Genomic DNA, 13121 nt, shown 5'->3' on the forward strand with positions numbered 1-13121 from the left:
GCACGGGCTCTGCAGCGCTACTCATTGTGGGAGGAATATATATTTCTCAACAGCGGCTTGATAACCAGCTCGGTTAAGGTGTTGAGGAATGCGAAGGAGGGTTGGGTCGTTGGCCGGTATTCTGATTCCGAGGGACTCCAGGATATACCGGCCTGTGGAGATTTGTGCAAGCTTGATGTACGGGGCCTGTTCCACAGTAAGCAACCTCCGGTATCGCACTCCGAGTTCGCCAACTGGCCTTCCACGGTAACTGTACTCCGTCCACGGTAACCACCCTCCAGATAGTTCCCACAGTAAGTAGCTTCCGGTTCCACGTCTCCCTTGTTTTCAATATAGATGTGGAAGATTTTGATAAAAGTTTATTTTTATTTATTTACAACGTAGTGCAGGCTAAGCGCCCAAGCAGGAGTGGCATACAGGTATATAAAATGCAAAATAGCATGAAAGTACAATGTTCAAAACACACCACATTTGGTAGGACAGCGGAAGCGGTTCGCGCCGCCCAGCCCCGCAAACGCAGCTAACATAGCTGCTCCTGAGAGCCCCAGAAGTGACGCCAGTCCCTCGCCCGTCGCCTCGGAAGGTACATACCAGATGCTGCGAAACCTGAATGCGCAGCAACGACAGATCCTCCTGCAGCAGATCAACCTGGTGTGGGAACGCGGGGAGCTACCGGAGAATTGGCGAACCGCGGTCGTTTGTCCCAATCGAAAGTCAAGGCGCCCGCCTACGGAGCTGAGCGGATACCGGCCAGTGGCATTAACATCGGCGGCAGGTAAGCTCATGGAGCATATGGCGTTACAGCGTCTGAACGAGCGGGCTGCGGAGGTTGATTTGTTTGATGAGCGGCAGACGGGTTTCCGTGGGATGCGGTGCACGGCTGATTCTATATCGGACGTTTTTACAGCGCTGGAGCATGCCAGGGCGGCAGGCCAGGTTGCGCTGCTGCTACTACTGGACGTCTCGGGCGCTTTTGACAACGTTCACCGCGCACCAATCCTCGCGGTGCATGCTTGAGGGGGCCAGTGTGAGCGGGCGCCTTTTGCGATACGTTCATGGTTTCCTGAGGGGGCGCACCATGCGCGTACGAGTAGGGGGTAAGCTCTCCAAGCCTCGCCCGGTGGACATGGGCGTGCTGCAGGGCTCTGTCCTATCACTATTTCTGTTTAATGTAGCCATGTCGGTAGCCAAGGCCTCACACCGAGTCCCAGTAGAAACAACGAGCTTGTAGTAATGTTTGAAAGCTTAATGTTGTATTTAGTATCGCTTGTTATAATTAAACACTAGGAACAGAATCTAGCGATCGTACTGTGGACAGCGACGTAATAAACTACCGAAAAGCAGTTTCTTATCTATACTGACTAGTTAACCATATGTGTACTCCCGTTGAAAAGCAACACTTGCCCTCAACATGCATATGCGGCCCAAAACGTTCGCATAAACTTAACAATCCTTTAGGTTACGCTTCCTGTGCTCTGTAAAGCACCACAGCTGATGCGCATATATTGAGATATTCAGACATGTTTCAGATCATCACCTCATCCCAACTACACTCCCCTGTGTCGTGATCTGGTAATGACACCAGAGTCTATTCTGTAATCACCTGCGAAACTGAGGCGCCTATGGCAGAACTAAGGCGGTGCGCGATACACGGCCTTCGGGCTGTTAGTGCCCGAGGGTCTCAAACTAAGATCGTGGTTGCAGGGCTATCATGGGAAGAGGCTCAGAAGCGGTGTTCCGACGGAGTGCAACCTGCGTGTCACAACGCGGTGGACTCGGTCACCGTGTCTGGACCAGCCCAGGCCGTAGCCAAGCTGGTCGAAGAGCTCACAGCTTAGAACGTGTTCGCCCGGAAGGTGGACAGCATGGGCGTGGCTTTCCACAGCAAGCTGATAAGCAGCGTGGCGCCGGCTTTAAGAGAAGAGTACAAAAAGGTGAAAAACATAAACTCTCACATCAGCGCTTTAGCATTACGTATTATACAACGCGGTACACACGCACATGTTCCTTCTTAACTTATTTCTTACGTTTCCACGCTGCTTCATCTTCGAGAAGACTGTTGTCGCCAACGAACTCGACCTTTCACCTTGATGCAGGTAAAACTTCAGCAAGGTGAACATTAGTTGGGCCTGTATCTAACTTCACGAATGCCGTTATTCAATCAGCGATCTTCTCAAAATCCTTCGACTATAGGCAAATTCTAGAAGACATTATTGTCGATAAGAATGCGAGATTTCATTGCTTTCATTGACCAAGTTCTCCCAGAGCCATTGCACCAGTAACGCATTACTAAAGCATACACCTAGTATGGAGCAGGTACTGGTTGCATTATCTGTAGCGGTAGCAAAATATAACCAAAAAAAGCATTGAGTTTGTTGTTTTGTAACTCGGCCAGGGCTGGTAACGGTTCCCTGTGGGCAATCCCGTTTGCCAATATCTTACAAGTCATCACAAACCTCACTCCGCCGTCGCGTTGGCTCAGTGGTTATGGCGCTGGGCTACTGACTCGAAAGATGCGGATTTGATCCCGGCCGCGGTGATCGAATTTCGATGGAGGCGAAATTCTAGAGGCTCGTGTACTGTGCGATGTCAGTGCACGTTCAAGAACCCCAGGTGGTCGAAATTCCCGGAGCCCTTCACTGCGGCATCCCTCATAGCTCCTAGTCACTTTTGGACGTTAAACCTTCATAAACTAAAGCAAACAAACCTCAATCATGAGTCACGGCAATTACTGCCGCTTGGTGAGGATGAAATTTGGCCACTGGGATGGAGCACGTGACCACCATCTTCTGCTCATGCCATAGCTTAAGTAGATGAAGCGCACAACTTGCCCTGGAACGTGTCTACTGCGCATGCCACGTTGTGCCAAAAACAATTCCGGAGCCCTCCACTACAGCACCTCCTTCTTCCTTTCTTCTTTCACTCCCTCCTTTATTCCTTCTCTTACGGCGGGGTTCAGGTGTCCAACGATATATGAGATAGATACTGCGCCATTTCCTTTCCCCCAAAACCGATTATTATTATTATTATTATTATTATTATTATTATTATTATTAGTTAAAGATTTTGATATATCTTGCACGCTTGTAACTTCAGGAGAAGACAGTTATGTTCAGGAGAAGACAGTTATGTTCAAGCGCATAAAAACAGGTGATGCCATGTTCAGAAGCCTGAAGAGTTCTTGGGCATGTACGTGAGCGCCGTCAAGCGCAGAAGCTTCCTCAATGCTGGCAACCAGTGCAATAATTAGGTGGAATTGCCAATAACCACAAAAGCAGGTGATTATCGGCATCTCCACTTGGTGCACAATGCCTGCTTAACCGTGCCACAGGTGCTTCCAGAAGCTAAGCCTCGTACCAAGCGTTGGGTGAGTTCATCGGTACCAGAGAGTCGCTGGAACGAGCCCGCCGTCAACCAGTGCTCACCCGACTACTTCGTCAACAACTTCCTGAATCCAGTGCTCTTCTGTGAGGCCCTGCGGCATGTGCCACCGCACGCAATCGTGGTGGAGATTGCGCCCCACTGTCTGCTGCAGGTAGTGTTCGCCTTAATCATAGTAGGCGCTCAGTCACTCTTTAAGATTGGGCAGATTTTGTAAATCTAGCAGTTTTGTGCCGTGGAGTTGTCTTGAATAAAGCTAACATTGTTCTAACTGCATACATAGTTACGTGTAATAATTAAGAGGATATGATCCAGCGATTCCTGCTGATCAAACTCGTTGGCTAGTGCGTGATGATTTCTCGGCCACTTCTCCTCTGATTGCTAAATTTTTCTTTACAATTGGCAAATAACTACTAGAAGAGAAGCAATTTTTGTTGGAATTGGTTTGATGTTCCATAAAACTTTGATGACGCTGGACGCCGTGACTTGTAAAAGAGTGTTGCGCATCTTAATTTCGTGGAACGCTTAAATTTGTGGTTTAAATTAGGCTTTCGTTGTTCTGAATTGTTATGCACATTGAAAGCATCCGACGAATTTCTTGTTATTCACGTAACTGACAAAGTCGTGTTCTCTCAAAGTAGAAGACTGGGCGAGTTGGTATGTACTCAAACTGAAAAATCAGCGCACACTATACAGGGACGAAGCGCTCGTGTTGTCGTTTCCTTTCTTCGTCCCTGTATTGTGTGCGCTGTTTTTTTTTCAGTATCATGTTTTCTGTTTTACAAAGTTGCAAGAACGCTTTCTCAGGCCCGTGAAAAGACGAACGCATGTTCTGGTCATTTTTTTTTCAATAACCTTCAGCAAGATTTCGGCTTTATTACGAGCACAAAATTCTCAGTTCTCATGACTCTCGGCTACATTTTTACCGAAACTCTGCTGCCGCGGGACGGAATTGTATAGGCGGCTGAGTTTGAAAAGAAGTGCCATGGAGATCTACCAGTTTACCTGATGATGTCATTCTTCACTGCGATCATGAACCCGAAAATCGTCAGTCTACGAAATAATTTCTTGCGTGATCTGCACTTGACCACCCTTCAAATGCGGCATTTCAAGTGTAATAAAGATATTTTTTCATCTTCGATCCGCTTTGCTAACATAAATACGGCAATGGTAGAAATGAGAAGAGGCCGAGGTTGAACATAACAGAAACTGGCCTGGGGGATGTCAAAAATCTTCAGGATGCCAGCCCCTGTTGCTTATTCCATACTTTATGTAGATTTTCTTACGGTTATGAGCATTGAACTAACACAAAATAAGTCAATCCAAGTTTTTGATTACTTTCCAACTTTAGCTGACTAGTTCGAGGCTATTTGCAAGGCGTTTTGAACGCGTTGCGCTGAAAATAGCGACTACTGTGGCAATGGCTATTGCAATCCTTTCTTTTTTCTTTCCTACGATCGGTCAGCCACCGCTCAGATAGCAGAGTCGATGACTGAGTTATTCGTATCCACGAGCCGTGATGTTACAAATGCCAGTAACCGAATACAGAAAGTTAAAAGATCGAAGCCAGAAAACGATCCTTAGAAAATGCGGCCGCCACACCTGTGTACCTCTTTTCTTGAGTCATTTTTTGCTATCTGTCGTCTATAGCTCGCGCCTTTTGTTGCCGAAACTGGCGTCAGGCATCGCTGCCAGGCTATTCGTCGTGACGTCACAAAGGTAAGCAAAATTAACAACGGAGAAGACGCGCACCCCGAAAAGAACTGCGGAAAATACGATCCTACAGTCCGTGATGTCATTTTACCCGGTTCATTATTTCGCAGTTCTGTGTTGGTCACCCATGCTTTGGATAGCGGAAACCAATGATGGTAGGCTCTTAGTCCTGGCTTTAAGGGTGACGTATACCAAGTAATCGCGGCACAAGCATTGTTGATAGCATTATTCTTTGAAGATTATATTGCTTCTCACGGCCTTTATTTGGACTGCCACCCTGTCTATGTCTACAGTCTGTCCTAGGACGCGGTACAGGCGCTCGGGCCAGTGTCGTTGGCCTCATGAAACACAACGTGGACAACCTGTCCTTCTTCCTGAGCTCCCTGGGAAAGCTGCACACCCTGGGCGTTCAGATGGACCTTTCGCCACTGTACCCACCGGTTCCTTGGCCCGTGCCCCGGGGCACTCCAAGCATCGGCCACCTGGTAGCCTGGGACCATTCACAGCGCTGGGGCGTCGTCGGATGGAAGGACTGCATTACCTTGCCGGAGGGACGCGACCTCTTTGTGGGTATTGCCGAACCGCAAGTAGAACTCTGGGCTCGTCTAACAGAGCGACTACAAACACGTACAAGCGCACAAAGACACGAAGTAGGAGACTGAGACACCACGGGCGCTTGCTTCCAACTGAAAACTTTATTGACAGAAACACACATTAAATCGACCTTGCTGCATGACGTCATCTGACCACGCTACCGACCTCAGTTGGCCACACTCAGAAAATTAATTTCTTTGGCTGTCAGTGCACCAGATGGTGCGCTGACGCATGACACACCCACTTTCCTAATCAGATCTTTTTGTGCGCTTGTACGTGTTTGCAATGCACCAACTCGCGCAACAGTCCGTGCTCCAGAGCGACTAGTCTTCTTAAGTTTTGAATGCAAGAGTATCGTCCACCGCGTTGATTTCGATATGCTGCTGATAAGAGATAAGCGCAGCGCAATAAGCAAAAAATAAGAAGCAAATGTATTTTAAAAAGAAAGCAGCTTATATATATATATATATATATATATATATATATATATATATATATATATATATATATATATATATATATATATATATATATATATATATATATATATATATATATATACATATATATATATATATATATATATATATATATATATATATATATATATATATATATATATATACATATATATATATATATATATATATATATATATATATATATATATATAAATATATATATATATATATATATATATCGCTATTTTGCCTGAAAAAAATTTTACTTCTGTATACAAAAGTATTCCTTCTCTTTTTTTTTTACTTATGAGGAATCACTTGCGCTCAAGCCCTTCATGCCGTTGTGTGTTCCTGGCTACCCCCTATTCACGTGGTTGTAGCTACCCTAAATGTGTTGCCAAGAGCATGCATCTTCCACGGACAACCACACAGGGGTTTTTCGACCAAACCTCTATTTCTGCCTTCTCACGCGATCCCAAAACCAGGAAGCCTATTCAATGTGATCAGGTGCACGGGGTGCGTGTGGAAGTGGCTTATTTATTTCGTTAAAGAAAGAAAGTGTACGAATTGTAGATAAAATAAAAGAACAAACAAAGCGCATGCAGAAGAGTAGAGAAGAAACTTGGTAACAAGTCGAAGTCACTAAGAGATTCCTGCAGCGTCATTTTCCCTCGAGAAATGTTTTTCTTTTTTGTATCTGGACGACTTAAACTCTGCAGACAATTCTAAGCTGTACTGAGACCGAAAATCCAGCGGTGCACTTAAGTCTGCTTAGGTGCAGTAATGCGAAAACATTTCTCTTACTGCTGCCGATTATGTTGCTGAGTGTTCGTTTCTTTATGGCTTTGCCGTTTGTAAGTCGCGTGTTCGCCCTAATCCCGGTTATACCACATCCGAAGACGTGGGTCCAGTTGCTAGAGCATCTAGTAAGGACATCAAAGCAGTAATTAATTTATTCATTAATGTTTTATTCAATTCGACTTAATTACCGATGAATGTGTGAAGTGATTCAATAATTGAATGAATCGAAACCATTACGTCAATTCGTTTGTTGGTGGCTTAATTGATTATGATTAACACGAATTGTTATTTATTTATTTCAGTCATTAACTAATTCATCAATTAGATTAAATTATCAATTATTTGTCGACTAATTGAATAAATCAACTAATCATACCCACCAAATGGTATATTAAATGGGTAATTAATTATTTCGCTCAGTTAATTAATACTCAATACACCGTTTTGGTGCTTTATATATTCGTTCATGCTATTAAATAATTATTTATCGAACTGTTCTATTAACTCTCTATAATGGATGATTGACAGTTCACCACACTCAACAGGTTCTGTACACGCCACTCATGAGACAAGAAATGCTTCCGCATTAAAAGGCTTTTTTTTTTCTTTTTCAATCGATGTTTATTGCCTCAGTGCATAGAGGTTACGAAATGAGAGATGAGGAAGATGCTTAAATAAATGGAAAAAGGCGGGCTGATCTAATGAAATCAAGTAGTGAACGATGATATGGACCCTGTGTCCAGGCAATATAGGAATCCGGATTGTCCGGTGAGAGACCCACCGCCACCAGGTGCCGAATTCTCGTCGGCTTCAGCGCCGGGCAAACCCACAACAGGTGGTGGATATCCGCCTCACAGTCTAAAAGGCTTTTCTTTATGACTGCAAGTGCATGCTTCTGCTTTCTTTCAGAGTGAAACTGCCATCCGTAATGATGTCCAAGAGGTAGACGAAGACTCCACGTCTGAAAATAATAGCGAGGAAGCGCTTCTCCATTCCGTGGCACGAATTCTTGGTACGTACCAGCTGTTTCAGAGCATTCTTAGCTCGATCCTCAGCTTTTTTCGCTCCGTCGTCGGAGTCCGCAGCGCCGTCCACAGTGGGCATTGTAAGAAGGCGATAAAGACGAATCACCAGGCGTTGTTCGTCGCTGATCGCCCGCGAACTTATCCTTAACCACCCTCAACTACCTATGCCACGTAAACTGAGTTGCCCAATTTTTTAGGTCATCCTATGTTTGCCGCATGCAATTTGCAATACAAGCAGTCACCGCCTGGTTATGGCCTGGTTATGGTTATGGCGGATCCTGCCCAATCTGCCCTAGCTGCTCTGTGTGCTTGTGGTCTGCGCAAGATCAGTGTATCGCCTATACAAATTGAGTAATGTTTACAATGCATTAGATCTTACCTCGTTCCATAGTCGTTGCACCGCCAGCGTCGACCTTATGACGGCTAGAATAGCCCAGAACTGAACATCATGCGAAATAAAAGCCCGATAGATGTGAAATGAGAAAACTGGGTGCCGAGACACCGCCAGAGAGGCTTGGAAACCTATCTACTCTTGGTAGGAAACAAAATAAAACAGACGGGATAAATAATTGGTAAGCTCCTCGTGTAAGTATCGAACGCGCCAGACTAGGCGCTGCTTTGGTAGTTTTGAAGCGCCAGGCATTGTTATTTAATTAATCGATCCTATAAAACGTCCTAGCGCAAGCAGGGACAAACCACGACAAAGTATGGATGCCGTCTTTCTCGTGGCCTCTCCCTATTTGCTCTAAACTTTTTAAAAGATCAATATGCACCAACCGGCCCAAGAAGAAAAATGAATGAGGATTATTTCACTCAAGCTAGAAAATGCGGCTACTCGCAGATAATTCTGCAGGCATTAATGTTCGGGTCAATGCTCTCTAACCACGTACTCCTATGCTAATCTTCCCTGTTCTACCCTCGCAGTGGTGTTTTTTATTACAGCAAAACAAAATTCAACACAGCATTCACTGTACAAAGTACTTAGTGTTAAAACAAGAAAACTGCCTCGCTTTAATTGTTTTAGAAAAACGGGGCCGGCAAGAAAAAAAATTCTCTAAAGCGTCGACTGCAGGACAGGCATCTTCTAATCCCTTTCTGTTAAATGGAATGCAGTTTACAGCACATGAGATATTTTGTTATGTCTTAGCAGAAGCCTCAATTTGCAGCATTTAATAAATTACTGTTTTTCGTTGACGTACCGCAGGCTTCGAGGACCCGTCGTCGATAGACCCTACCATCAGTCTCGTGGACCTTGGCATGGACTCCGGGATGGGCGTCGAAGTTTTGCACGCGATCGAGCGATTCTGTGGAGTCGTGCTGTGCATGCAGGAGGTTCAGCGATGCACTATTAACGCGTTGCTAGAGATCAGTGGCCGCACCGGTACCCGCCAGGCAGCCTGAAAAAGCAGGGAACAAGTTTAGGTTCCACGAACATCGCCACGCACCCTGCCTTCCTTGAAATAACTCTCATCAATTCTTGTGACGTTTGCTGAGAGTGCGATGATGAGGGCATCGGAGAACTGGAATTTTTTATTGGTAATGCACACCATTGTTACATCTCACATGCAATAAAGGCGGCCAATAAGCAGATTGTACGGTAACCACGTAGCCTCTGCTTTTTTTACGGCGGCGAATAAATAAGCGATTACTATGCATGGCTTCAAGGACGACAAAGGGCGGCCAGTCTCGTACGCTTTTCGGGGCACAGAAACACTTTATCATACTATGGTATATCGTTAAACGCTCCTAGATGCCGTCACGATCTGAATACTTCGCAGTGAACGCTTAATGGGTGATGAACAACCTAAGCATTGCTGATTGACTGCAAGATTGAATTCAGTCAGCAAACTCCTTGCACTCTTTACGTCCCCATAAATATGTGAGCGTTATACATTGCTAGGTGCATGCAGTACGGGCAGCAGACATTTACGAGATGCATGCTCTCATAGAAACAAGTATTGCAGGCCTGCCTCGCATCCCCGTTGCAGTAGAGGATATGATATGCTATGCAAGGCCCTTCATATCTTTAGGCATTGCAGACAGTTGGTTCACGTGACAGTAGTGCAATAATCTCTTTTCCGCGCAATATTACTTCCGATAATGCACCTCCCGCTGTAGCAGCACCATGTTTTCCCCCGACTATCAGCGGGTGGCGGTAGCCAAGTGGCTTCAGCAGCTGTTGAAACAGCTGTCGGCTAACGGAGTCTGCGAACGTTCTTTTATTTTGCATGCCGTATGCTGTTCAGGTCCTACAAAACCTGACTCTGTGGCTTACTGAAAATAAAAGTTTCAGTTTGAACAATGGCAAGGATGCCAAAAAAGGCACGGCCCCTACAATACCGCCACTAAGAACGTTTATTTCGATGCAGCCTTCGTTCTAATATCTGCTTCTAATGAATTCCACGTGAAGTCGCACGTACCCGTCCAAGAATTATTCGTTCAAATTAAGAAGCATTCAAGCTGCGCTGTCAGACCAGATTTTTTTTAAGGCGACAACATTAAAACGGACGTTCTGAAGGAAAACCCATGCGCGTTGTACCACAAATTCAGGATCGGTCAACAGAGTTTGTGGTACAACGCGCACGGGTTTTCCTTCAGAACGTCCATTTTAATGTTGTCGCCTTAAAAAAAAAACAGGATCGGTCAACAGAGTTTACTGATCCGGAGTTCCCGGGTTCGAACCCGACCGCGGCGGCTGCGTTTTTATGGAGGAAAAACGCTAAGGCACCCGTGTGCTGTGCGATGTCAGTGCACATTAAAGATCCCCAGGTGGTCGAAATTATTCCGGAGCCCTCCACTACGACACCTATCTCTTCCTTTCTTCTTTCACTCCCTTCTTTATCCCTTCCCTTACGGCGCGGTCCAGGTGTCCAACGATATATGAGACAGATACTGCGCCATTTCCTTTCCCCCCAAAACCAATTATTATTATCAACAGAGTTCGTGACGTCACACCACAATCAACCAACGACAGGGAGACACTGCTCATCAGTTGTCAAGGCGGATGAGCGGTTTGCGCAGTGCCAGATGCGCTGCAGTCATGACATGTGAAAAGTTGCAACTGCTCCGTGGTTGGCGCGCCGAGTCATATGACAGGGTTATTAAAGTGGCTGTCAAGGTAGAGAAGCTTCTCAGTCGAGTCAGCAGTTGGTTTGTGTAAAAAGGAAAAGGCTCCACAATTATTCGTGTGTAGCGTAACGGTGCTTGTGGTGTTGTAAAGGAAGGCTAACTTACTTTGAACATGATCGCGTTCGGCTTCTTGGGGGTCGATTCGGAGTTAGATTTTTTTTTTTTGCTATCAAGTACCGCTCGACAACTCCGCGTTCAGTTCTATATTTCGAAATTTTTGAGGAACGCTTCCTTCTTCAGAATCAGCGTGCAACCGAAACGATCCATCGACGTCTGAACGAGAAGTTAATGGGGCGTACCTATTCTTGAGCGCAATACCAGGACGTAGTTTCATTGTAAAACTGAATATATCCACTTTTATGGCGCCGTCCCGGTCTCTCCAAGGATGCTCGAATGCAAGTCGGACGGATGGATGGGCAATCAAGACGAAAAGAAGTAGTGCACTCCGAAATAATTTATATGGTTTATCGCAAATCCACCGAGGAGCGAACACACACGGCTGCACAACAGGGTTAACAGTGATACGTGCTTATAGCATTTATATAAGTGCGGCGCTAGACAGAAATGCAACAGTGGAGGATTCCCAGTGAAGGAAGCAGGTTTTGCTCTATTAAGATATGCTTGCAACTTTTGCTGTGTTTCTGCACAAGCGTTCACTTCGCACTTCGCTTTCTGTGCCGATGGGAGGCGGAGGCGGGGCATTCACACATACTCCGTGCTTACCTGGCGTCATGTTGTGTGCCGCAAGTATCTCGCCTGCTATCACTTACTCTGCACAGATTGTGTCTTTCTTTCAACTGCGATATGTAGCTCAAAATTGCGCAGTGAATTGTCAAAGAAATAAAACAGGAGTTAGACTCTGCACCTACCACTTGTTCAAAGCGAATTATAGTTTCGCGTTTCCGGCAAGCTGAGAGCAAGTACTTCATTCCAAGCTTTCAGCACGTGGCGATCTTTGCTTGATCAGCGACCTCATTATGCCTTCCGTCACCGTTTGTACGACTGTGCCATCTTTTGAAACGTCACATCACGGCGACACTGTCATCCATATAAGGATGTTTCCATCGCCGTTTGCACCAAACAGGCTTGACAGCAGCACATCAGGCACAGTACTCAGCAATCCAATTTGCTTCATTGAGCATGTTAGTAACTACTTATCTGTCTATTGCTATCGTAGCAACAACCAATTTTTTTGTTCCCGCTGCTCTGCCCACTGCGTATAAGGAATGTGCTAGCGACATTTACTTTCCAAGAGGATCTTTTAAATTGTGGTGATATCGAATAAGAACCAGGACTAGACGTGTCAGAAAAGAAAATGCTCTAGCAGCTTATTTTTTTGTCAGAACACCCTGACCTCGTCTGTCTGTGACATTCTCGCAAAACAGGGCACTTTTGAAGAAGAGGTCGATGGCCTGACAGTAAGAATCAAAGGTTTTGGAAGACGAGTTAGCAACTATCATTGCTTTGTACACGCAATGATAGAGATCGCATCGAAAATTAGTGATATGTATCGCTGACATCGACATCATGCAAAATCCTGGAGTAGATAATTCCCATATATGTGGTTTCTTTGATGAGCACAAGGTTCTTCATATGTTCTGATACACAGTTTCAGGCGCATGTTTTCTACTAGCGCTTATTTACTGACACAGTGTGCGACTTCGCACAGTTCATGAATGGAGGTAAACAAACAGACGCTATAATCATGACACTTCGAAAAGCATGCGACAAGGTATGTGATAACAAATAATGCACAAATTATGATTAATGAAAGCGACTAGACATAATGATCACAGCCTACCAATTCGTCACCTTAAACAACACTTCTACCCGTGCCCAGATTTAGTCTGACACCCCCTCCCCCTCCCCCCCCAGAGACTCATTTTGAGACCAATTTTGTTTGTTATTTATTTTTGACATTGTGGCTGGCCTTTCAGTCCGCGTGAAGCTTTACGCAGACGACTGTATTTTATACGAAGAGGTCTCTCCAGTTGACGATCATCATCATCATCATCAT

General features: G+C 45.2%; 2 protein-coding genes across 3 annotated transcripts in view; both read left to right on the forward strand.

Moving 5' to 3' along the window:
* The window catches only part of LOC144101260 (fatty acid synthase-like), a 118069-nt gene that overhangs the window by 49606 nt on the left and 55342 nt on the right, over nt 1–13121 (forward strand). The gene's annotated exons all lie outside the window — the stretch shown is intronic.
* LOC144101262 (fatty acid synthase-like) lies at nt 1721–9571 on the forward strand. Its single transcript, XM_077634356.1, has 5 exons — nt 1721–1934; nt 3332–3535; nt 5388–5660; nt 7860–7962; nt 9180–9571. The coding sequence occupies exons 1-5, from the start codon at nt 1866–1868 to the stop codon at nt 9374–9376; spliced, it is 846 nt and encodes a 281-aa protein (XP_077490482.1). The 5' UTR covers nt 1721–1865; the 3' UTR covers nt 9377–9571.

Source organism: Amblyomma americanum, chromosome 8, assembly GCF_052857255.1.
Source record: "Amblyomma americanum isolate KBUSLIRL-KWMA chromosome 8, ASM5285725v1, whole genome shotgun sequence".
Taxonomy (NCBI): Eukaryota; Metazoa; Arthropoda; class Arachnida; order Ixodida; family Ixodidae; genus Amblyomma; species Amblyomma americanum.